Source organism: Arvicola amphibius, chromosome 5 (genome assembly GCF_903992535.2).
Source record: "Arvicola amphibius chromosome 5, mArvAmp1.2, whole genome shotgun sequence".
NCBI lineage: Eukaryota > Metazoa > Chordata > Mammalia > Rodentia > Cricetidae > Arvicola > Arvicola amphibius.
Window position 1 is genome coordinate 83817184 of NC_052051.1, and position 25124 is coordinate 83842307.

Below are 25124 nucleotides of genomic sequence, written 5' to 3' on the forward strand. Positions count from 1 at the left end.
CCGCAGTGTCCTCGTTATTTAATTGGTCCTCGGAAGACCGCCTCTCGCTTTTTTATTGGTCCGTTTGAAAGGACTGTGGGTACGCGCCGCCTGCGGCCTTAAAGGGCAGCGCGCAGCTGCGTTTCCTGAGTTACGCGTCTAGAGAGCAATGGCTACCAACGACTTCAGAACGAAGAGCCGCAAGTGTGTGTGGAAATCTATGCATTCCCAGCCTTCATCATGCTGCCCTTACCTAACTACGGATGTTTAAACTACTGTCAACATTTCTGCCTTATTTTTTTTTTGTTTTGAGAACTTGCACTCGCAAATATTGATTGTGCAGTTCTGTGTGAGAGGCAACTGGGCTTGTAGTGGGAAGAACCTCAAAAGAGGCAGGATGCAAAATTATAGTCTTGGGTTTTCTTTTGAACAAATCACGGTCTCAATTAATCTGGCTTCATTCAGTTTTCTCCTATAGAAAATGCAATAATTATGTTTTCCTTACAAATTTAATGTGAGAAATGGCCTTTGTGAACTGCAATACTTTCTGCAAACGCTTATTTTTACGAAAACGATAGGCTTTCATTTTATGAAATATGATCGTCAAAATTCGATTTTATTTTTGGAGGGGTAGTGGTGTGGTGGAAGTCAGAGGACAACTTGCAGGAGTTGGTCCTCTCCTTCCACTGACAGTTTCTGGAGCTCAAATTCAGTTCTCTAGAATTGACAGCAAATCTCTTCTACCCACTGAACCATCTTGACATTTTATTTCTTGAGACTTCCAGGGTCCCACTGTGTAGTCCAGGGTCATCTGGAACTGGCACTATAGACAGGCGACCTTAAATGTGTGACATCACCCTGCCTCCACCTTCCAAGGACTGGGATTTACAGACATGTGCAACACCATACCCTGCTAAAATTCTTTCTTGAATCAATATCCAATGTTCTATGAATATTAAGTTATAATATAATAATGATGTTTTCCTTACACATTTAATGTGAGGCAGGCAGATCTCTGAGTTGAAGAGCAGCCTGGTCTACAAAGAGAGTTCCAGGACAACCAGGACTACACAGAGAAACCCTGTGTCAAAAAAAAAAAAAATCATTGGAGAAGAAAGATGTGAGTGTGGTGGTCCCAGCCTGGGGTTGAGACAAGCTCCGCTATGCAGTGAGCTGCCAGAGCACCTCTCAGCCCAGGGGTTGGATTTTAAGAAAAGATTTATGAAAAAAATAAGAAAGAAAGAAAGAAAGAAAGAAAGAAAGAAAGAAAGAAAGAAAGAAAGAAAGAAAAATTTATGTTGGGAAGTAATGGAGCACAAAATTAACTAAGAAGATTAGAAAAAATTCACAGAGGACTTGGAAACCAGGCTGAGGAGTGTGTTAATAAGTAGGTGAAAGGGAACTATTCAAAGTTTCTGGGTGAGTTACAAAAGTCCGGAGTGTAGTAAAGAAAAGTAAGTTTAGTCAGTCAGCTTTCGGGTGAAGGTTGGAGTCTAATATAACACCCAGTGGAAAAGGATAAGAATAGATTCTAAAATATTCTGGTTTATCCCAGCACTCGGGAGGTAGAGGCAGGTGGATCTCTGAGTTCGAGGCCAGCCTGGTCTACAAGAGCTAGATCCAGGACAGGCTCTAGAAACTACAGGGAAACACTGTCTCAAAAAAAACCAAAAAAAAAAAAAAAAAAAAAAAAAAAAAAAAAAAATTCTGGCAACCATAAGATTAGGTACAAGTAGATCCTATTTATTAGGTGGATCCTATTTAGAAAAATGAGTCAAAAGACGTGCTAGGATTAGAGCCCAGAGACAGGGAGGGCTGTTATTGCTCAAATAGAAGTGGGAAGTCAGGAGAGGCTTTCCTCAAGGGGCAGAAGGGAGTTTAGCTCTAGGCTTGTTACTCTCACCTGAGAGTAAACAGGTAAGTAGGCTTAGGAAACACTAACTGGAAGCTGCAAGCAAGATCAAGTCTTAAGTGGTATTGATTTGGGACTGCTTTCCTTTAAAATAATGAGACTACGGGAAGAAAATGGAAAGAGAGGTGGTAATAACAGAATTCCATGTGAGGAAGGAGAGGAACTAGTCAGCACACAGGAACCTTTGGAAAATGGATGACAGCTGGTCATTAGTTTGCATACATAAATAAAAACCCAGAAGCAGATCTTGGCTTCCAACCGAAGAGCAGAAAAGCATAGTAGCCAGGCCAGTGCCCTTACCTCTACCCTCAGTCGGAAATGGTGATCCTGCCTCCAGGAAGCCTCAGAAAGAGACTGAGACTGAGAGCTGTCTCCTCCCGTCTTATATTCCTCTCTAGTTCTGGGATTAAGGATGTGCAACCACTACCGCCTGGTTTCTGTGTGCAAACTAGTATGGCCTACTGGATTAAAGGTGTGTGTCATTACCTGCCTGGTCTGTAAGACTTGGTCAGTGGGCTGGTTTACTTTTCTGATATTCAGGCAAGCTTATTTATTAAAATACAAATGAAATGCCACTATACATAAACATATATAGTTTATTTAAATATTATCAAGATGAAATCTGAAGAATACATTTAAAGGAGAGGTTGATGGTTATCTCAAATTTGTTCAATAAAGGATGTGTGTAGTATGGGTTCTGAAGAGTTTTAGAACAAGAAGGCAAAATCTTTTTATCCTCAACCTTATGTCAAAGGTGTGCATCTGAGCTGTCCTAATCCATTCACTCATTCGTTTGACCAGTGGTTACTGAATACCTAGTATGGAGAAGAACTGTTTGAGGCATTTGGGAATAGTCAGAAAACAAGATAGACACACACACACAAATTCCCTTCACTTGAGGAGCTCTTGTTATAGTGAGACGTCGATACTTCCACACAAATAAACTATGCAGTATGTGCACATGTGCATGTGTGTACTTGTACAAGTATCTTCTTCAGTTGCTTTCCCCCCTCCCTCTTATTTTTAAATACAGGGGTCTCTTACTAAGTCTGGAACCCCCAATTTGGCTAGACTAGCTGGCTGCCAGCCTCAGGTTTCCCTCCCGTCTCCAGGTCTCCAGCCGCTTCACCGGGATTGCAAGCATCTATTACCATACCCAGTTTTTTCGTGGCTCTTGGTACTAATGATGGAACTCAGGGTCTTCCTGCTTACACGGTAAACACTTTACTGACTGAGGGCATCTCCCCAGCTCCCCTTAAAGACTCTCAGCCATGGCTAGCCTGGGGGCTTGCTATATAGATCAAGTTGCCTTGAATTCACAGAGATCTGCCTGACACTGCTTCCTGGGTGCTGGGATTAAAGACACAGACCACTACCCCTGCTTAGGACAGCAGGTTTTAAAGGAGAGTCAGTTCAGGTTTTGTTGAGATAGTAGAGCTGCCTTGAAAGGTGAAGGAGTAATTATGATTATCTTTTACATATATGTAAAAGAGTCAGGCAGAGGGAACAGCAATATAAAAGCCCTATGCTTAAAGCATACCTGGCAGGTTTGAAAAACAGGGAGGCCAGGGTAGCTGGAGCAAATGAGTAGGAAGTGGAGGGAGATGAATCGGATAGATAGTGGAAGAAAGGGAGTGACAGGACCTCTTAAGGGCTTGCATGAGCCTATATACTATCTTGTCTGTAGCAGGTCCTCAGTGTTTGGCCAAAATTACCTGTAGCAGCCCAGGATATCATTAAACAGTACTTATCTGTACTTATTAGAGTTATTTGTGACTTCATCCCAGGGTTCCCAACAGTTCTAAACGAGTGTAGCATGGCACCACTGCCATAGCAGGGATCAAAGCGAATGCGGATCTAGCGAACGCTGTGTTCTTGGAACTAGACCAAGGAAGCTCATGGTCGAGTGCCGTGGCTGCTGAGTAACCGTCAGGCATTTCTAAAAGTCCATTAGGGTTGGAGCAGGTGCTTCTTCCGTTTATAATCACAGACTGCATTCTGGTTGAGTATCCCAGCCTTGGGATGGAGATCCTTTATGTCTAGCCTAAGAGAAAACAGCTTCAATGACTGACTTTCCTTTGCCTTTGGTTGAGTGCTCCCTGAACAATTCTCTGGAGATAATGGGGACACTAATACGCTTCTCAAGTGGCTGTGGGGTCTGTGCTTTAACTGGTCTCAAAGATGGCAAAGCCTTCCTAGCTTATGCTCTGTCACAGTTAATAGGTGCTGGTTAAATGAAGGGGGAAAGTAATATTTTAAATAATGTCTTTCCTTTCTTATAGCCCATTTTCCCAGTCTCTAAAATGTAGACTTTCCCAAGGAACTTTGACTACAGAAACATCAGCCTCATAGAAGAGGAAAGAGGCAGAGGGAAAGATAGAAGCCTCATTGGCTGTCAACAAGCGCTTCCCCCCAGGGAGGAACAGGCGTTCTGTGCTCCACAGAGTGAAACAGGCAGGTCGGGTAGCTCAGTAACTAACTTAACCTTGGGCTCAGACTCATAAGTTTAGACTGAGTATGTTTTAACACTTAACTGGAAATAAAACTGTTCCTGATGTGGAGCAGGAAAATGATCTAGAAGACAGATAAACAGGTGAGCGAGGGAATGTTTTGGAAACAGAGTCATCTTCTGTCGAGGAGAAGCTATAGACCTTTGAGAAAACAGAAAAGGGACTCAGTTGTTCTTCCCCACTGTTTAGTGGCAGTGTTGAGGGCCCTCAGATCTTCAACCACATTTCCTTTAGTACCCTTTGCTCATCACCACTGCCCTCTCAGTTTTCTTTAGGCCTAGGTGTAGGTAAATGTCAGTTCATGCCACACAGACCTTCCAACCAGGGCCTGAGAGATGGCCCAATGGGTAAAGCTGCTTTCTGTCAGGACGGACGGCCTGAGTTCACAGGTCACAGAACTGATTCCCATAGGCTGTCCTCTGCCTGCCACATACATGTAAGCAATGTCATGTACACACTCACACACACAAAATAAGTCATATAAAATTCTCTTCCGGGGCTGGAGAGATGGCTCAGAGGTTAAAAGCATTGCCTGCTCTTCTAAAGGTCCTGAGTTCAATTCCCAGCAACCACATGGTGGCTCACAGCCATCTGTATTGGGGGTCTGGTGCCCTCTTCTGGCCTGCAGACACACACACAGATAGAATACTGTATACATAATAAATAAATATTTTTAAAAATTCTCTTCCTTAGAGCACCCTATAGGCCTCAGCCCCTTTCAGCTTAGGTTCCCAACCATTTGTTTTTATAATACTGAAAGGCAAGTGACCTCATTTTGGATGTAATTTGCAAAAATATACTTAAGGTTTGTTGATTTTTTTTAAAATATATGGTTTAGTTTTTGTTTGCTTGTTTGTTTTTTAAGACAGGGTTTCTCTATGTAGCTTTGAAGCCTGTCCTGGAACTAGCTCTGTAGGCCAGGCTGGCCTCGAACTCACAGATCCACCTGCCTCTGCCTCCCGAGTGCTGGGATTAAAAGCGCCGCTCAGCACAATGTATGCATTTTTAAATGTGTCTATGTCTATATGTACACCCTATGCTTTCAGTGCCCAAAGAGTCCAGAGTTAGGTTCCTTGGAACTGGAGTTACAGGTGGTTGTGAGCTGCCATGTGGGTGTTGGGAACTGAACCTAGACTCTCTGCAAGAGTGGTAAGCACACTTAACTGCTAGTATTATTCCAACCATTTCGGTGATTTCAAAAAAATATATTTACTTTATTTTATAGGTATAAGTGTTTTATCTACCTACAACACAAATGTGGCCATCTCTCCAGCCCGTTTTGTCCATTTTGAAGACAAGTCTTACTAGCCCAGACTGGCCTCAAACTCAGAATGCCCCCATCTCAGCCTCCAGAATGCCGGGATTACAGGCACATGCCACTAGTCTGGTTAATTAGAATTCTGTGGTGGGTATGTGTTTGTGTGTGTAAATGGGAGGCCACAAGACAACCTTGGGTGTCACCCTTCATGAGCCATTCCGACAACATGCTCTCACATATACTGAAGAGGTTCTTGCTGTCCTGTAACTCTCTAGCTAGGCTGGCTGGCTGGCCAGTAGGCCAGGGTCGGCTGTCAGCATCTCTCCAGTGCTGGCATTTCAAGTGTGTGCCATCATTTTTGGAATTTTTCTTGTTTTAGACAGGGTCTCATTATGTAACCCTGGCTAGCCGGGAACTCACTAGAACAGGCTAGTCTACCACATCTGCTCCCACACCCACCATGCCTCACAGAAAAGCAAGGCCTTTACTGACTCCACTGTCTTCCCTAGCCCCAGTTTGCTAGACTCATCTTCTGCCAGTAAAGGGTTCAGGCTTTGTATCTGAGAACTGGACAAGGAATTCTCAACCTTCCTCTTAGCCTTAAGATTCTAAGATTCTTCTATTCTTGTTATGGAATCTTATTTTCTTTTAAAGAATGTTGGGGAAGAACGGGTTGAGTTGTCCTTGAACTACTCCATTGAGTTTTGTTTCTGGTAAACCTACCCACTGTCCAGACTGGGAAAAATTATACATTATGGTTTAGATCCAGATCTCTTGCCAATCAAACACAACGTTCTTCTTTTTTTCATTTTTCTTCTTGTTCTTTTGGGGGAACAGGAGTGGTGAGGGTGCTTCTGCTCAACTCCAAACTGTCAGATGGGATTGTTTAGGCATGGGTGGCACCTAGAGTAGGGACATTATCCTAACAACTCTACATGTGCATAGTATTAGGACTAGAAGGCTTCCTACTTTTCACAGGAATAACGTACAGAGAACCTGAGATGGGCTCCTTGGTATCTTATTCCCAACCTTGGGCATTCCAGTGGGTAAATAAGGAAAATAGGGTTGGCTTTTCGGGTCTTCTCTGTGTAGCCCTGGCTGTCCTGGAACTAGTTCTGTAGACCAGGTGGCTTTGAACTCACAAACATCTGCTTACCTCTGCCTCTGAGTGCTGGGATCAAAGGTGTGTGCCACCACGCCTGGCAGGATGTAGCTTTTTAAAAACTGGAGTATGCCGGGTGGGTGGTGGCGCACGCCTTTAATCCCAGCACTCGGGATGGCAGAGGCAGGCGGATCTCTGTGAGTTCGAGACCAGCCTGGGTCTACAAGAGCTAGTTCCAGGACAGGCTCTAAAGCTGCAAGAAACCCCTGTCTCGAAAAACCAAAAAAAAAAAAAAAAAAAAAAAATAAAAACGGAGTATATGCAGACAAAGTGCTGGAGATACAGCCAGTCCTGTTCTGAGTTTTTGCTGGTCATCATCATTGCAGGGCAAAGTCAAGTTCTATGACATGACAGACCTCAGTGAATGAAAGAGAAGTAGAAGATTCATGGTATCCATGCCATAGACACTAGCTTCTGGAGCCTGGAGTGCACTAGTGATCATGATTGTGATCCTGTCTGGACCAGGCAGCGTCTATCAACCCCATGAACCTGCCATCCTTGCTCTAGAGGAAATCAGGGCAATGTGTCAGTGAAGTCTCTCGTTTGTTCTCAAGATGAGCTGAACTCCAGCACAAACCCCATTCCCTTCGTTTCCCTTCACGGGTCACACGTCTCTGAAGATGTAAGAGGTGATGTCCCTAAATAGGTTTTCTACATCATGGGTCTGCCAGATAGTGCAGGTGCAAAATTAGTCACGACTCCAAGCCAACCAAAGTCATTAAGAAAAGCTAAATTTATATTAAATTATCATAAAGCCCTAAAACACTGAACATAGTGGTTAAATAACTCCAGAAAGTCCAATCTCTCCAGTGAGTAATGTTAGAATCATTACACATGAGCATGGGAAAATCACTTCCATTAGTTTAGGACTTTGCCCTTTGTACAGAGTAAATCAGTGCTCAAATAGATATTTCCTCAAACATGTCCTTTCTACATTCTGAACAGCCCAGTGCAATAAGAACCATTGCCCCCTTTTCCACTCAGGAGGATGCCACTCTTCTATTTTTTCTTTGTTTTTTCTCCCTCCTCCCAACTATGAATTAAAAAGACTCAAATGTTCCTCATTCAGTGTGAAATGTCCCTGTTTCCTCTTAGAAGTGGCACTGTATTTTTCTCAGTTGGTGTACTGGAAAAGGCCTGAGAACAAGACTATTGGTTTGACATCTGTCTCCTGCTCCTATAACTGACCAGAGAGAATTTGATCTTGTCCTGTTTTCATGCATATGCTTGGCTGCTGATCTAGCAAGAACCATGAGAGAGCATTTAAATCAGAAAAATTCTCCTAAGAACCCTGTGCTCCACTCTCAGCTCCTGTCATTCTCTCCCGTTACCTTGGTTTCTAGGGAGAAGTGCCTGGACTTGCTCTGAGTGGCCTTACTCTGCCTCTCTACTCTTTGCTCTTCATAGGCCCTCCTCCTCCTCATCACTGGACTCTAGAGAGTAATGGTGGCACAAGGCTAGGGTAGAAAAAGCAAACCTAGACTCTCCTTTCTCAGAAGTGAAGACATTTTTAGGGCAGCACAAAAGTCTCCGCTCTGCTGAGAGAAGCCCAGGTACAAAGGAGCATGAAGCAAGGGATGGCATTTGGGTGTGGACACTGGCTGGAAGAGCTGGCATGGGAGCTTTTCCACCATAGAGCCACAGGTTGTCCATGAACTTGTGTCCCTGAGCACTTGAGAATGAACTCAAGAGTTTCAACTTCATAATACTCTTCTCCTGAGCCCCTGGGTAACTTGTGTTTGTCTGGCTGCTCTTCCTGACCATTTAGGGAAAATGTCTAGTGATTCTCTGAAAGGCTGTTACAGGATTACTTTTCTTAGAATCCCCGAGAACGGGAGAGAGAAAGGTAGAAGAGTGAGGCTCAGGTAGGACACTGTGCTTGACCTACGCAGACTTTCATTAAAGGTCTTAGAGGTTCTAGTCTCCAAGGCCCAGAACCCAGTTAAAGGCTTAGGAAGAGTACTGGCCAATAGCAGCACCAGGAAGGAGTTCCTTTTAGTGAGTTGCCATGACTGGGGTCTCCAGTTATCCAAGACAGAAATGGCCCCAGCAGGAGGAAGACCAGCTTAAGCCACACCCACACACTTCACCTGTGTCATAGCTGACCAAGCTGTGACTCCTGAGTGAGAAAAATGTCCACTGCCAGCAATGGACAAAACACCAGGGCTCAATACCCCACAAAAGCTTTTCATAATTACCAGCTTCTGAGGCTGGAGGTTTCCAAACACCCAGACCAGCTGGGACGATTCTCCCTTCTCTCAGCCTCTATCCATTACCTTTTACCTGTGACCTCCAGTCCCAGCCCCTAGTAGGCCAGTTCACAAAGAAACCATCATATCAGCTGTGACGGGGAAGAGTCTTACATCATCAATTGCATCGGTACTGTGGGGCAGGCACAGAGGGTGCCTGGGGAGAGAGAGATGGAGCTCTATGCTGACCAGGAATCATGCTTAGCCCAGTTTCAGGGGGCCTAGAGCGCAAAAGAGGTGAGGTTCATGGTAAACAGGGTCTAAAATCTTGAGATGTGCCCCTCATTTCTTGTCCCAGGTAGTTGTGGACTCAGGTGAGCAACAGGCTCTATGGGGGCTTGGAAGCAGTTTGGAGTAGGAGGAAGAAGATGAGCACATGGGAAAGGGACCTGCACAAGGATCGGAAGTCCACACAGAGAAGGAGTGGGCAGGCAGGGAAAGAATGTGGGCCCCTTAGACCTGGCTCTCTGAGGAGAGCTTGCGTTCATGTTTCCAACCCGTGTCTGGCAGAGAGCCCCGCCTCTCTGGAGTGGCTGCAGTGTGGACGCTGCTACACTCTGACTGCTCTTCTTGCAGCAGCTGCTCTGTCTCGGCGTCATCTAGGGAGCCAGAGCTGGCCTGGATGGACACTGTGTCTGTCTTCATGCATACGTGATCCCGTAGAAGGCCCCCCCCGGGAGCTTCGCAGTTGCTTGAGGTCATCCCATTCAGCATCATCTCCAGAGAGGAGGCAAATTCCCTCTACAATCTTGATCTTCTCCTTGGTGTAATTGTGATCAGGTCCACCCTTGGGTGGAGAATGGAGACACATAGTCAGTTGGCATTCTATAAATGATTTCATGGTAAGCTGAAAATGGAAGCAGAACTGAAGGGGCTATGGAGAACAAAAACCCCCACAGACTGGTAGAACATGTGGTCAAAGCAAAAATAAGGTCCCACCTAAGGGCAGCTGTGATGATAACTACATTTTCACAGAGGGAGGGGGGAACCATGGCTTCTGATCCTACACCAGCCTTTTACTAGCTATGTTATCTTGAGCTAATTACTTAACACTTCTAAAACCCAGTCTTCACATCTGCAGTATAGGGAATCAAGACATCTGCAAGTCACACCAATTGTTGTAAGGTTTAAGTGAGGCAATTCATGGGATGCAACTGTTAGAGGACTGGACACGATACACTAGAACATGTCCACTGTTGCTGTACTGTCACCATGAGTTGGTAATGGGCATCATGCCAAAAAGGAAATCAAAAGCAATTCAGTATGCATTTTATCCAAGGTTTTAAGTTGTATCATATGCTATTCTGTTGCATCATTCTTGTGGTTTATTAATGGGACATCATGCTGGCATAAGTAATCAAAAACAATTGGCAAAAGCAAGTTAGTGTGCATACATTAATGATTTTTGTGTACTGTGAAAGGTCCTGCATTAACAGATTCTATGCTAGGAGCTTGATACTGGCTCTGCCTTCAATCATGACAAGAGACAGAGAGAGTTGCAAGCACACATAGAAACTCCCATTCACCCAGCAACCCTCCAAGCTGAGCTTAGTGTGGATAACATGCAGGCCCACTGCAAGTCCTCATCACAGAGATGCACTGGGTAAGTTGGGGAGAGGTGGGGTACATAGCAGTGGTAGTTCTGGAACACCATTTTCTCTACACACAGAGCAACAGGTACCTGAATCAAGAGGAGATCAGAAGAGAAAGGGGGGAGAGACTATCGGAAGGGGGAAAAGAGCTGCTGAGGAAGAAGCAGACAACAAAAGAAAGAGGTCACACAGTTCTCTTCTTCCCTTTTTGTGGGAGTGGGATGGGCCTTGATGGCCTAGCCCGTGCTGTACTGCTGAGTTACACCCTCAGACCTATTTCAGCTCTAACTGATAACCTTCCTTGTGATTCTTTTCTGGGACAGCCCACATTCCAGGAACTCAAGAATCCTCAATAGTCTTTCTCAGAAATAGAGGAGAGGTTTCCAGTCCCCAGAACTGTAGGTAGTTTTGTGAATTATGGTGGCAGCTTTTTAAATACTTTCTGGATCCAGGGATTACCGTGTATAGTGAGGGTCCTGCAGGGTTGACCTGCTAAACATCAGAGTAGACTGATAAGGGTCTTCTTAGGGGATAACTTGATGAAAGTTACAGGATTAAAAGAAATCAAGTCTATCGGATTAGGGAAAACCTGACATCTTAGACCTCAGATCCCTGTCGGTAAAAAAGGACTATTTTTCATTTCTAAATCAGTAAATATTTTGCAAAGACTTAACAAAACATTTTAAAAATAAAAACACATAAATCTTCAGATTTCTATAAAAAATCTCCTTAAAAGCTTAAGAGCAAGGATAAGGAAAAACTAGCCCTTCCCAAAACAGGTATTTGGATCAGAGATTAGACAAAGAGTTCAGGAGCTTTTGAGTTTGGGAAGTAATGTCCATAAAAGCCCCCTTGCTTTAGAGGGGTACAGCCACAGCACAGAGTCACGACGCCCCCAAGGCGGAAAGCACCCACACACCTGGACAATCTCTTTCAGGGAGACACATACTCATTGCTTTCAGACCTGAATCTTCGAGCCTGGCCTTTGCTATGGTCTCCCAAAGACTCCATGTTTACAGAAACCCAAATCACACTCAGTGTTCTGTTCACTGTTATTTCAAAATTGTAGATCAGACAGCACATGGTCCTTCCTCATCCACTTAGACAATTCAGTCATAACTCCTCTCTCCTGCTCCCCAACCCCCAGAAAAACCTAAATAGGTATTTCCATTGTTACCTCTTTCTTATAGCACAGTTGATTGTACATGGTTGGTTTGGGAACTGCTTCGATTTTCACTTCCTGAGTGGAAGTTCGATAGGAGGGGTTGCTGTAGGTCAGGTTTCCCATCCCAGGATCCGTGAATTTAGACCTTCTGCGTCTTCAAGAGGAAAATTTAAGCAGAATTAGTTGAGATCTTTATAGGAATGATACAGGGGAAGGATGTAGCCTATGTGGGAAGCAGCTTCTCTGCAGGTCCCAGTGACCTACAGTATGACCCTGTTTCCTGGCACCCACACCCTTCTGATCTCACCCCTGGAGTGTGGGCTGGAGCTGGTGACCCATTTCATGTGAACCCATTATGCAAAAGTACTAGATACTAGATAAGCTTCCATCTTGAGTGGTGCATCCTATCTCCTTCCCTCCCTCTTTTTAAAGAAACTGCCACATTGTCAGTTGTTTTCTAGAAAGGTCCACAGGCAGCAGACGAGAGGAACTCCAACCAATAGCCAGTAAAGAACTAAATCCTGCTAACCGTTATTTCAGTAGATTTGGAAGGATTTTCTTCCCAGTCAAATCCTGAAATAAGGTCATAACTCAGCTGTTACCCAGACTGCAAACCTGTGAGGGACCTTGAAGCAGAGCACACAGTGAAGATGCGTCCATATTTCTAATCCACACGGACTGTGAGGCCATGGACAGTTATCATGTTAACGCAGGGCTTCTGGGGTCACTTGCTATGCAGAGATGGGTCTTTGTCTTAATCCTACCTCTGATCTACTAGCTAGAATATGGGTAGACATAATCTAATCTCTCTGAAGCTCAGGTCCTTGTCTGTAAAGGGAGGAGAGATACCTCTTGCCGGGTGTGTGGGCTAGGTTTTATGCTCAAGCTGTTGTCGTAAGAGGGGAGCCTCAGCTGAAAAAATGAGTCTATAGCAGTGGTTCTCAACCTGTGAGTCGCAAGCCCTTAACAAACCTCTGTCTCCAAAAATATTCACATTATGATTCATAACATTAGCAAAATTTTAGTTATGAAGTAGCAACGAAAATAATTTTATGGTTAGAGGTAACTACAACATGAGGATCTGTATTAAAGTGTCACAGCATTAGGAGGGTTGAGAACCACTGGTATATAGGACTGGTCTGGAAGCAGGCAAGCCTGTAGGGCATTTTCTTAGTGGTTGATGTGGGTGGGCCCGGCCCATTGTGGGTGGGGACACCCCTAGGCTGGCTGTTTTGGTTCTATAAGAAAGCATGCTGGAAGTTCAGTGTGGTGGTGTATCCCTTTAATCCCAGTACTCCAGAGGCAGAGACAAGTGGATCCCTGAGTTTGAGGCCAGCAGGGTCTACAGAGCGAGTTCCGGGTCAGCCAGGGCAACAGGGAGAAACCCTGTCTCAAAAAATAAAAAAACAAACAAGAAGAAAGCAGACTGGGCAACTGTGACAAACACGGCGGCAAGCAGCACCCTCCATGGCCTCTGCATCAACTCTTGCCCCCAGGTTCCTACCTGTAAAAGTTCCTGCCCGGATTTTCTTTGATGATAAAAATGATGTGGAATCAAAATAAACCCTTTATTCTCCAAGTTTTTGGTCATTACAGCAATAGAAACACTGAAATTACCAGGTTAGGACATAAATAATACTGTTCCATTAAAAGGCCAGTGATATTACTATTATATTATTATTTTCAGCAGTGGCTGCAAAATCCAGATAGTTTTGTTGTTTGCAATGTTTAAATCACTGGGAAGAAACTATAAAGAAAAAGGCGCATACAAAGATCCTTAGTTGAAAATGACAAATTGCACCTTCTCAGAGTCGTGCCCAGCGAGCAATGCATGCCGACTACGTGGACTGAGAGGTTGTGTAGTGTGAAAGGAAGACCATTTCCAACTCCAATGGTTGGAGGTGGAGAGGGGTATGGAAGAAGTCAGCCACCCAGTAAGGGGCTGAGGTTGTGACAGAGGGTTTCCAATCTCTTCTGCTCCAGCCAGGAGCCCAGTGGTCAAACTAGGCTGTGTGGAGGGGTATTCAGCGAACTGGGAAGCTTCAAGAGAACCCAGACAGGCTAACAGAGACCAAAGAACATGTCACCCATAGAGCAAAGCTGAGGTTACCTGTACAGCATCAAAACTGCAATCACCACCAAAATCAACAGAATACTGAGGAGCCCACCGATGGCATAGCTGATGTGAAGTCCTTCACCTAGGAGAGCAGAGACAGGAGACAAGCACTGGTGTTGCTGGTGCAAGGGTTCCTTTTGTCTGAGGATGGTGACGGGTCACAGAAGCAAGGAGCAGAGGATGGGCGGGCAAGCATCTGTAGTACCAGCCTTACCACTTACGTACTATGTGACATAAGGCAAGATGCTTAACTTCAGTGCACATTTCTCATCCGTTAGACATAACTTGTGGAAACAGAATGACGGTACACATGTATACACATAAATAGCCCCTCTAATTTATGATTTCTCTTTCTGTCATTCTAATTACCAATCACCAATGACAGCCTGGAAATAACATTATATTACAGTGAGAAATTAAAATCTTTGGAGAGAAAAGAGCAATGATATTCATATAACTTTATTATAGTAGATTGTTAAAAATGTTTTATTGCATTATTAATCACTGTTGCCTAATTTAAAAAAAAACATCATAGATATTGTATGTATAGGAAAAACATAGGACTTAGTACTACCTGAGGTTTCAGGTTTCATTAGTGAGTTTAGAATGTATCTTTCATGGATAAGGACCATATGTTGGTTATTTAGTTTTGTTGTCTACCTGACACAGGCTGGAGTCATTTGAGAAGGAACCTCAACTGAGAATAAGCCCCCAATTGGCCTGTGGGGCATTTTCTTGATTAAAGATTGATATGGGTGAGCCTATTCCATGGGGAAGGCAGTCCCGCCACTGGGCAGGCAGTCCTAAGAAAGGACTTATGTAGAGAGCAGGCTGAGCAAGCCACGAGAAGCAAATCAGTAAGCAGTACTCCTCCACGGCTTCTTCTTCAGCTCCTGCCCTGACTCCCTTCAGTGGCAGAGTGTGACCTGAGTTACAAGAGGAAATAAACCTTTCCTCCCCAAGTTGCTTTTGGTCATGGTCTCTGTCACTGCAATAGAAACTCTAACTAAGACAGGGCACCATAATACCCACACACATGTATACATGGCATACAGTGCTTATCAAATGCCTGGCAAGTACATGGAAATGGTGACTTTTAGGATTGTTATTTCTGTGGACTTAGTCAATGAAAAAGAGTTGATGAAGACTCTTCACAAAAGCTAGGAGAGAAGTGAGTCCATAAAGCTAGGTGTGATGGTGTACCCAGACTGTAGTCCATAAAGCTAGGTGTGATGGTGTACCCGGACTGTAGTCCATAAAGCTAGGTGTGATGGTGTACCCAGACTGTAGTCCATAAAGCTAGGTGTGATGGTGTACCCGGACTGTAGTCCATAAAGCTAGGTGTGATGGTGTACCCGGACTGTGGACCATAAAGCTAGGTGTGATGGTGTACCCGGACTGTGGTCCATAAAGCTAGGTGTGATGGTGTACCCGGACTGTAGTTGCAGCACGTGGAAGACAAGAGGCAGGAAGATTCAGAGTTTGAGGCCAGCATGGCCTACATGCTAATAAATAGTCTGTTTCAAAAGCAGATAAACAGGACCTACCTGGAGCAGCAGGTACAGCCTCATTGGAATGTACACAGAGGCCCAGCTGGGCATCCCTTTCAGAGCATCTGTGGGGCATAAAAAACAGACATGAAGGCTTCTTGTATGCAAACAGATTCTCACTGACTTCCAGGAAAGGAGGGAAAGGCTATGAATAGGGCTTTCGGGTCTGACATAATCTATCAGGGAGTCAGGCTCAGCAGGTAAAGGTGCTTGCTGCCGAGCTTGATGACCTGAGTGTGACCCCTGGAATCCACACGGTAGAAGGAGAGGACCAACTCCTACAACTTGTCCTCTGACCTACATATGTGCTGGAATATGTGCCCCCAAATGGAATGAAAATATAATGTATTAAATCAGGCATAGTGGCACAGGCCTTTAATCCCAGCACTGGGGAGGCAGAAGTAGGTAGGCAGACCTCTGCGAGTTTGTAGTGGTCTACATAGTGAGTTCCCGAACAGCCAGAGATACATAGTGAGACCCTGGGGGAGGGGGACACCAGTATTTTCCAACTGCTATGCCATGCTTAAATATGTTTTCAATTATGTACATTTAAAAGTTGCAGCTTTAGAGTGAGCTAGACAGAGTTCTAAGGACACCAATTCAAATCTTTCCTATACTACAAGAATGAATGGGAAACAGCTGCTAACCAAGCAAATCTGATTGGTTATCACAAGGTTAAAAAAATTGTTTTTCTTGTCTCCAGTGTCTCACAAGGGAATAAGCAAGACATCCAGAGGGAGCGCCCAGCTAGTGCACTTGCAGTGCTCAGAAGGTAACTCTGGCATGTTATGACAAGCAATTGGAGGCACCGCCCAACAGCCTGGAGAAGAGGCCTACAGACAGAACACGACCAATCTTCAACTGGAACTCTACCGGGAAAGACCTGAGGAAGTGTTCATGGCGAGTGACTGCAATCCCAGCATTTGGAGCTTCCCAAGTGTGAGGGATAGCCTAAGCTACATAGTGACCCTGTCTGAAAAAAACGTTCAAGCGTAATGGATAGGAAATTGTCAAAGAACAAGTAAAAATTGAAAGAAATGCTAGGTATTGTTATTATTGGTTCTTCAATTGTGGGACACATGCACATTAAAATGGCTTTAATAAGAAAAAGAAGAGGAAACTTTTTCTTTTAGCACCTATGTTCTGCTTAGTCATGTGGGATAGTGTTTCTCTATAAAGTTATATTCCAGCTAACACACTTAAATAATCAAAACATTTATTACCACAGGCTAGAAAGAAATAACAAGGGAAGTGGTAGTGCAAGTCTTTAATCATAGCACTAGAGGGCAGAGGCAAGTGGATCTCTGTGAGTTCAAGGCCAGCCTGGTCTACAAATAGAGTTCCAGCACAGCCAGAAAAATGCTGTCTCAGAAAACAAAGAACAAGGGGCTGAATTATATGAGCATTAAAAAACAAATAAGCAAACAAAACAAAACAACAACAAACAAAACAAAAACAAAAAAAAAAAGAGGACCCAAAGAGATACTGTTCTATGCGCAAGGTTCTGGCCAGGTCTGAATACTGGGAGTCCCAGGACCAGCATGAAAAGCTGGTTGCTGCAGCAGGAGCAGCCAGCGCAGCCAGCACAGCCAGTGCAGCCAGCGCCTGTGACCCTGTGCTGGCCTGGAGGAGGAGCCCTGGAGCTTCTGGCCTAGACAACTGGTAAGAGTTAAAGTTAGGGAGAGACCACGTCTCGAAAATAATGTGGGAAGCAACTGAGAAAGAAACTGCACATTGACCTCTGGCCTCCACACGCACAGAGGAACATGTATGCACACACACAGGAATAAAAAGGTCTGAGTAGAGTCCAGATGTTTCCCAAATAAACCTAGAAATTAGGAGTGTAGCTCAGCGCTGGGGTACCTGCCTAGTATGTGTGAAAGTTCACTCTCCAGCACTGTGAAAACAAAAAGATTCTAAAGAAAACTTAAGATTAAAGATGATGGATAGCATTTCAAATTAGTCAGAAAGGCACGGGGTTCCAGCTAGATGTTTGTTTTCTTGAACTACACAAAACAGAAAGAGTAGGTCAGACAGCATTTGCATCTGATCAAACGAAATCTTACACTCTGGAGACACTGAGTTTAGAGTACTTATTTTGGAGCTATTGTTTCTGCTTTCAAAACTGAAATCAGGTCAATTACCTTTTAAACTATAGTTGGTAGCACAATAAACTTAATGAAATATATCTCATGCTTTATTTGAACACAGTATATGGCTATATTTGAGGAAGAGACCTGGTCAGTCATCCTCCCTCATCAACTTAGATGATGAAACCCAACATGGACAAGTTGAACAGAACCGCCATGTATGGGCTGCCCATGCCTGCTTCAGCATCGCAAGGGCATACATTTCATTCAATTTCATATGGTTATAGTTGCATATTTGATAAAGATGTGAGTGTGCGCGTGTGCATGTGCACTCACACACGCAGGCACATACATTTTATTTCAGTGCTGGCTATCACACCCAAGTTATAAAGTTATCTTGTCGACAGAGAGAGACAAACCAGTGTTTTCCAGCTGCGGTGCCGCTGTTGTAGGAAAAACATAATTCGAGCGCTGTGCCATGAGACCGAAAGAAAGCGAACAGCAGAGGAGTGCATTTAGGAGTCTCTAGAAAACTGGCTTTCAGCTTCTTGTCTCAGAAATGAAAGGAGATCAGGGACTGGGAGATAACTCAGTGAATAAGAGCACTTGTGTTCCAGCACCCATGTATAAAGCTGGGTATGACTGCACAATCACACACCATATGATGCTGTAACCCTACCAGTGGAGGGCACAGACAAGACAACTGCTGTCACCATCCTAGCCAAAAGGACAGGGAGCTTCAAGTTCAGCAAGCAACCTTGTCTAAGGGTACAGAGATAGAGGATGTGTGATAGCTATCTTCCACACGTGCACAAATGACATTCACAAGCATGCACATGAATACACACATACATACACACACAAATAAATAAATAAAATTGCAGGGCGGTAGTAGTGCACGCCTTTAATCCCAGCACTCGGGAGGCAGAGGCAGGCAGATCTCTGTGAGTTCGAGGCCAGCCTGGTCTACAGAGCTAGTGCCTGGACAGGCTCCAAAGCTACAGAGAAACCCTGTCTCGAAAAAAAAAATTAAAAATAAATAAATAGAAAAAATAAATGGGGCCCAGCAATGATGGCATATGCCTTTACACCTGAGAGGCATTTCTGTGAATCTGAGGCCAGCCTAGTCTACAGAATGAGTTTCAGGACATCTAAGGCTACACAGAGAAACCCTGACTTGGGGGTGGGAGTAGGAGTGGGAGTCATTGAAGCAATCTACAATTATAAATATCACACCATGTCCCACATAGGAACTAGTGGCTAATGATGTGATCTATCTCTCTCATCCGCCAGATTATGAAACTGGGACAATGCTCTTTTACTAGTAGGGCATAGTGATCTCAATCCTGTATTGGCCTGACCCTACTTACCTTCCTTCTGCCCCCTCCAGAGATATGTGGGTCCTGGTGGTAGAAGAACGCAAGGTGGTGGGCAATGTGTTGGGCTGCACTGGGCTCTTCTCACTCATGCTGGTAGCTCTGGGAGCAGGGGGCACTAGACCAGGCACTGAGGAGAAAAGGAGATTGCAATGGACTGCTTGAAACCTATCTATGGTTCAAGAGTAGCAGCTACAAGTCTTGACAAAATCCAAGCCTTGACAGAATATTTTAGATTCCCTAATCTCAGGCACTATGTTTTATTGCTATAAATTTAAAAAGGACTCAGATTTAGTATTAGTGATTCTAGATAAAATCACTTGCTCACAAGGATTAGGAATGGAGATGATGATCTGATGATCTCTAGCAAGACATCACAAGCCCAAGGTTCTGTTCTAATAACTGCCAGCAGCCAGACAAAGCCAGGCCCAAGCATCCAGCTCATTTATATTATGCCACTATGATGCTACCTAAAAGGACAGAGTTGAGGCTGCCAATCCCATCCCTTTCCAAGGGCTGTGTTGTTCTAGGAAGAACTCACCAAGGGAGCAGGCCTGACTGTCTGGCTCATCAGGACAGGCACACACAAAGTCAGAGGCTCTGGCAAAACAGAGATGGGTACAACCACCATTGTTCACACCACAGGCATTGGTCCCTGGAGGCAGAGTAAATGTGTCAGGTCTGAGACAGAATGGGAGGAAATTCTTCAAAGGGAGGGAATTCAGGGATATCCCATTCCTAGGACAATAGGGCAGGAAGGTGATAACCACAAGGTTTTCTCATGGCTCTAATTATGTTGACCACTAACAGTCCTTGGGGTGACCAGAGCCAATCCCACTGATGGAGAGGAAAGGGGCTCAGTTCCCAGGGGCTCACCTGTCTGCCGCTGAGGGGACACTACGATGATATCCATGAGACCCTCCACATTGGCCAACACTGTCTCCTTGTTGCGGCCTGAGTACTTGTCAACACGTTGGATGGACTTGGTTTGCCAGTCTGTCCAGTAGATCCACCTGTCCTGCTACTCAATAAAGAACCCAAAAGAAGAAGTATTCAGCAGTCAGATCCCGGTGCCCCTTCTCTGCCTCAGTGTGTGCTCTCCCTCTGCTGAAATACATTCTGTCTCTGATCCCCAGATCAATTCTTTTTTTTTTCCCCCCAGATCAATTCTATGCATGCCTGGTGTAGGAAGTCCTTCTGTGTATGTGTTGCTTTTGTTGATTAATGAATAAAGAAGCCAATGGCCATGGAGCCGCTAGAGGGAAAAGATGCAAGCCCCCAGCCGGAACCTTGACGGAAAGCCACAGTCACATGGCAAATATATGTCTGGGTTTACCTGATGAAAGGCTAATAATGAATGTATTTTCTCAATCTACAAGGGTCCTCCAGAATCCCTAACATTGTACCACCGAGGAGAAGGAGAATAATACTTTCATTTCCCCTTTCCTCCTTGACTGAGAAATGGGTTAACCAAAGATATAAGAGCTAGCTAGCAATACACTTCAGTGATTTAAATAATATGGTTTCTGTGTGATTATTGTGGGTCTAAGTGGCCGGGAACGAACAAGCAGCCTCCCTCAACACACACCCAGATATTCAGGAAGTCATCCCGAATTCATGGAGTATACTCTCCCCTCCATGTTGTTCTGCATCATGCAGCTCCTTCACATGGCATTGACATTCAGTAGTGAACTGCTGGTGTTTCTGTCCGCTCCACCCGACTCAGTTTTGTTTGTTGGTTTATCTGCTTTGTGTTTGTTTATTGAGGCAGGCTCGCATACAGCCCAAATTGATCTCAAACTTGCTATGTAGCTGAGAATGGCTTTGAATCCCTTCCTAATCCTCCTGCCTCCACTTCCCAAGAGCTGAACCAATAGGTATGTCTCGCCAGGCCTAGCTATGGTTTGTGTTTTTGAGATGTTGTGGCTCAGGCAGCCCTCACACTCAAGAACCTCGTGCCGCTCCCTCCAAAGTGCTGGTTATCCCAGTCCAGTTCCTCGCTTCCAGAGTGTGCGTGCTCGTCTGAGTCTGCGGACCACACTCAGTCCCTCGTCACTACCCAGCAAGTGGGAATCCAGAAGTTCACGCCAGCCTTTCCTGGTTTGGTCTTTTTGTTCAGTGCTCCAGGTCAAATACTCTGCTTATTTCTGTGGTAGTTTCCCCACCATGCATTTCATTGGTGTTAAGATTCTCAGTCAAGGAGGAAAGGGGAAATGAAAGTATTATTCTCCTTCTCCTCGGTGGTACAATGTTAGGGATTCTGGAGGACCCTTGTAGATTGAGAAAATACATTCATTATTAGCCTTTCATCAGGTAAACCCAGACAAAAGCTTTCTGGCTGGTAAAATCAAATACACAATGCAGGGCTGGGCATGTAACTGGCTGCCAAAAATCTCTGGCCTTTAACCATTCTAACCAACTTTATTGAGTGAGCTAAGAGTACAACGGTAGGATCAACAGGGCAATTTGTCAAAATTGCATATTCCTGGGCCGAGTCACCACAAAGCCCCGTCTTGCATCTAACACCTCCAGAGCTGACTTTGTGCACCTCTGAGAGCCATGTCTTCAAATGATAGAACTTGGAAGTGCCAGGCCAGAATAGCAGAGTACTTAGAACCCCCAGAAAACACCTTAGCCAGGGAGGTTTAGTTACCTCTCTCTTGAACCAGTACCTGTGTGAGGGCAAAGGGGTGAGACACGTGGCTGACCAAGACCTGCCGCAGCTTCCCATTGAGGTCAGCACTCTCAATCCGGTCCAGATGTGCATCTACCCAGTAGATCCTGCAAAGAAAGAGAGAAGAGAAGCAGATGTGTGCAGCGCAGCCCAGTTCTTTCCCATAAGGCACCGTCTGTTCCTTCCTGAGCTGCACTGCCCTGTGAGTCCCAGCTGAGGGAGGGAGGGAGGGAGGCTGGAGCTGCGCTGCAGAGACACAGAGACTCTAGTCATCTTAGAGGAGCCACCGCAGCCTCTTCTTTGACATTGTGATCACCCTTTGGGTCCTGTCTAGAAATCTAAGCCCAAATTTCTACAAATGGTCTTCAGAAAGAGAGCTCAGGCCATGTGGCCCTGACCAATGTTAAAAGAAGAGGATTCCTGACCAACTCCCCAGGTGACTTTAGTTCTTTTCCTCTGCAGGCAGGAAGGAGAAGCCACCCTCCTCTGCCCTTCATAGTTTCACATTTGGGTATATATATTCTAGAGGAAGAGTTCAGGTTCAGAGCCTGTTGCTTCCTCACATAAGTAAGAAACCTAAGAACCAGCCCATAAATGGAAAACAGGACACACTCTGTCTACTAAAGGTCCTCCAAGACTTGTAAACCAAGGAGTCCAAACCCTACAGAGGGCCCAAGCTGGATTCAGCAACTCCTGAATGGTCTCATCCCTTCTGTAGTTTTCTCTTCCTGGTCTCCTAAAGACCTATCCATCTTTTCCTCATGTCAATCTCTGTCCTCTCCTTAACCCACCACATTTCCAGGTGGCTGTTTGGGCCTGGGTTCTCACCTGCGGGTGTCATAGTCCAAGGTAAGGCCATTGGGCCAGCCTAGGTCTGTGTTGATGAGGACCTTCCGCTCAGAACCATCCAGGTTTGCACGTTCAATCTTGGCAATGTGGCCCCAGTCTGTCCAGAAGAGGTACCTGAGACACAATAGTGTCATTGTCACAGTGCACGGGGAGACGGTGCCAAGAGGTCGACAGAACATAGTGGATAACAATTCGTTAATCTGTAAACACCTTCCGGGAGCTTCTCTTGTACCAGGCCCTCCTGCTAGACACGAACTTACCCCTTTCTGGGGAAAACGGCAATGGCCCGGGGCTCGTCTAGACTGTTGTTGATTAGCACTTTGCGACAAGAACCGTCCAGCCGGGACGCTTCGATGGTATTTCGACCTGTATCTGTCCAATACAAGTTTCTGGCAACCCAGTCCACTGCCAGGCCGTCAGTGGTCTTCAGCCCATGCCCAATAACAGTCTCCATGTTGCTGCCATTCAGGTCTGCTCGCCTTGGGGACAATACAGGGTTACATGAGTAACCAGACTAACCAGAAATAATATAATAACATGAAACTTATTGTAAGCTCCACAGACAGGGATAAAATACGCTCCTCAGCACCCGGCATGATAAGAGCTCAATACATGAGGAATGGATGAGAGAGAGTTCTCAGAGTTCCTGCAAGCTGGAAGTACTAGACGGTTTGGATGCATGTTTTACCCCAGGGCAAACCAATAATTGCTAACATATCTTTGTGAGAACACAAGGATTGCTACCTGGGGGTGGTTATGAGACAGGTAGATTGGGACTAGGAGTGTAGTTCAGTGGTAGAGCAGTGGTCTTGGGTTTTGTCTCTGCCATGGTAAAAATCACTTGTATGACATCATATTCTTGAGTTGTGTTGAAATAAGAGTAGTAAAAAATAATAAAAAGAATGGCAAAAAAATCACTCAAAACAACTTTGTAAAGCAATTTAAAACTTAATATTGGGTTAAGGTTCCTATATTGCAATATAGATCCCAACTTTTCATCTACCTTAGGGGATTCTTAGAGTCCACTGATGGCCTGGCACTAAGTGTGGATGATTCAGGTTCCCAACTTGGCTTTATGGTTTCTTGTTTAATATGCCTGGTTTCATATATGTATACACATACACATAGATATAGAGATATAGAGATATAGAGATATAGAGAGATAGATAGATAGATAGATAGATAGATAGATAGATAGATAGATAGATAAACATTGATATAGATATGTTTATGAGATGGGGTCTCATGTAGCCCAGGCCTTAAACTAGCTCATTATATAGTCAAAGATAGCCTTAAACTTCTGATCCTTCTGTCTCTACTTCTCTAGAGCCCACTTAGCAGTACTGAGAATCAAACCCAGGGTTTTGTGTATACTAGACGAACATTATAAACTAAGGTACATTCTGTTTACTGTGTTTTTGAGACAGATTGCCATATTGTCTGGCTAATCTTAAACTCACTGTCTTCCTGCTTCGGCCTCTTTAATGCTGAGATTATAGATGGGGAAATACCATAACCAGCTCTGTTTTTATTTTTTGAGACTGGACCTTGCCCATGTTGACCTCAAACTAGTGATCTTCCAATCTCAACCTCCTGAGTAGCTTATAATCATTAAACCAACAAGCAAGCAATAAAAGTATGGCATCCTGTGAAGTGGGCAGGGCTACAGCTCCATGTCCCCTGCCGGTCTCAGTGCTGTTCACACCTGATGACATCCAGGAACACATCTGTGTAGTAGACCTTTCCGTCCACGCTGTCATAGTCTAGGGAGATGACATTGTTGAGCCCAGGGACAGGAACATGCACATCTGTGTGATCCTCGGTGTCCAGTGAGATGCGGCGAATGGAGCCTCGGCTAGAGAAGAGCAGGTAGGTCTCTGGAGAGGGGTCACAGGTCTTTCTGTCCCCCTTCAGCTGGATGCCAGTGGGGCAGGCACAGGAGAAACCAGAAGGCCGAGGTAAACAGAGGTGGGAACAGCCACCATTTCTGAAGCCACACTTATTAAAACCTGGTGAGAGAGGAGCAGCGAGCTTTAACACCCAGCATGGGGGTCTGGCAGACTCTATCACAAAGGAACTAGTATCTTATGGCTGACTGTTCACTGCTTTTAGTGACAAGATTCAGGGTTAGATAGAAGTGTGAGGCAGAGCAAGTACCTCTGAGAATTCTTTGGAGGTAGCAGTAGCATAGACCTGTGGTATCAGTCATACCTAGAGGGAAAAAGGACTTCTACTGGACATGGGCTTAGAAAGTCTCTCTGATTGTAAGTAATTCTGTACCCTGGCTATAGCTCTTCTGTTGCCATATTCCCAGAAATGCAGAGGCCCTGACTCAGAGCCCCAGGGGTCTTCTCACCCAGTGGCTGTGCCCGGTCAACAGCTTGGATGTCCATGAGGCCTGGCAGGTTGGACCTCACCAAGATGACATTGCTACCGGTATTCTTGTTGGCCCGGTGGATGCTACGGGTCTGCCAGTCGGTCCAGTAGATATAGGAGTCAAGCAAAGTGAGGCCATATGGGTGCTGTACTGGTGACACTAATGTATGTCGATTGGCACCATTCAGGTCGGCTGCCTCAATTCTCTGTGGAGGAGATTGGAGGGAGGCGGTTATTAGTCTACCAGGAGCCTTTGCTGAAGATCC

At 45.0% G+C, this 25124-nt stretch overlaps 1 protein-coding gene across 1 annotated transcript in view; it reads right to left on the reverse strand.

The window, feature by feature from the left end:
• Nucleotides 1–8871: 8871 nt before the first annotated feature.
• The window catches only part of Lrp4 (LDL receptor related protein 4), a 53634-nt gene continuing 37381 nt past the window's right edge, over nt 8872–25124 (reverse strand). Inside the window, 13 exon segments of the mRNA XM_038330146.1 lie at nt 8872–9742; nt 9744–9857; nt 11840–11981; nt 13938–14025; nt 15491–15558; nt 18954–19089; nt 19501–19614; nt 19836–19980; nt 21632–21740; nt 22462–22596; nt 22743–22961; nt 24188–24491; nt 24839–25064. Coding sequence (XP_038186074.1) covers nt 9524–9742; nt 9744–9857; nt 11840–11981; nt 13938–14025; nt 15491–15558; nt 18954–19089; nt 19501–19614; nt 19836–19980; nt 21632–21740; nt 22462–22596; nt 22743–22961; nt 24188–24491; nt 24839–25064 — 2019 coding nt within the window. The 3' untranslated portion in view covers nt 8872–9523.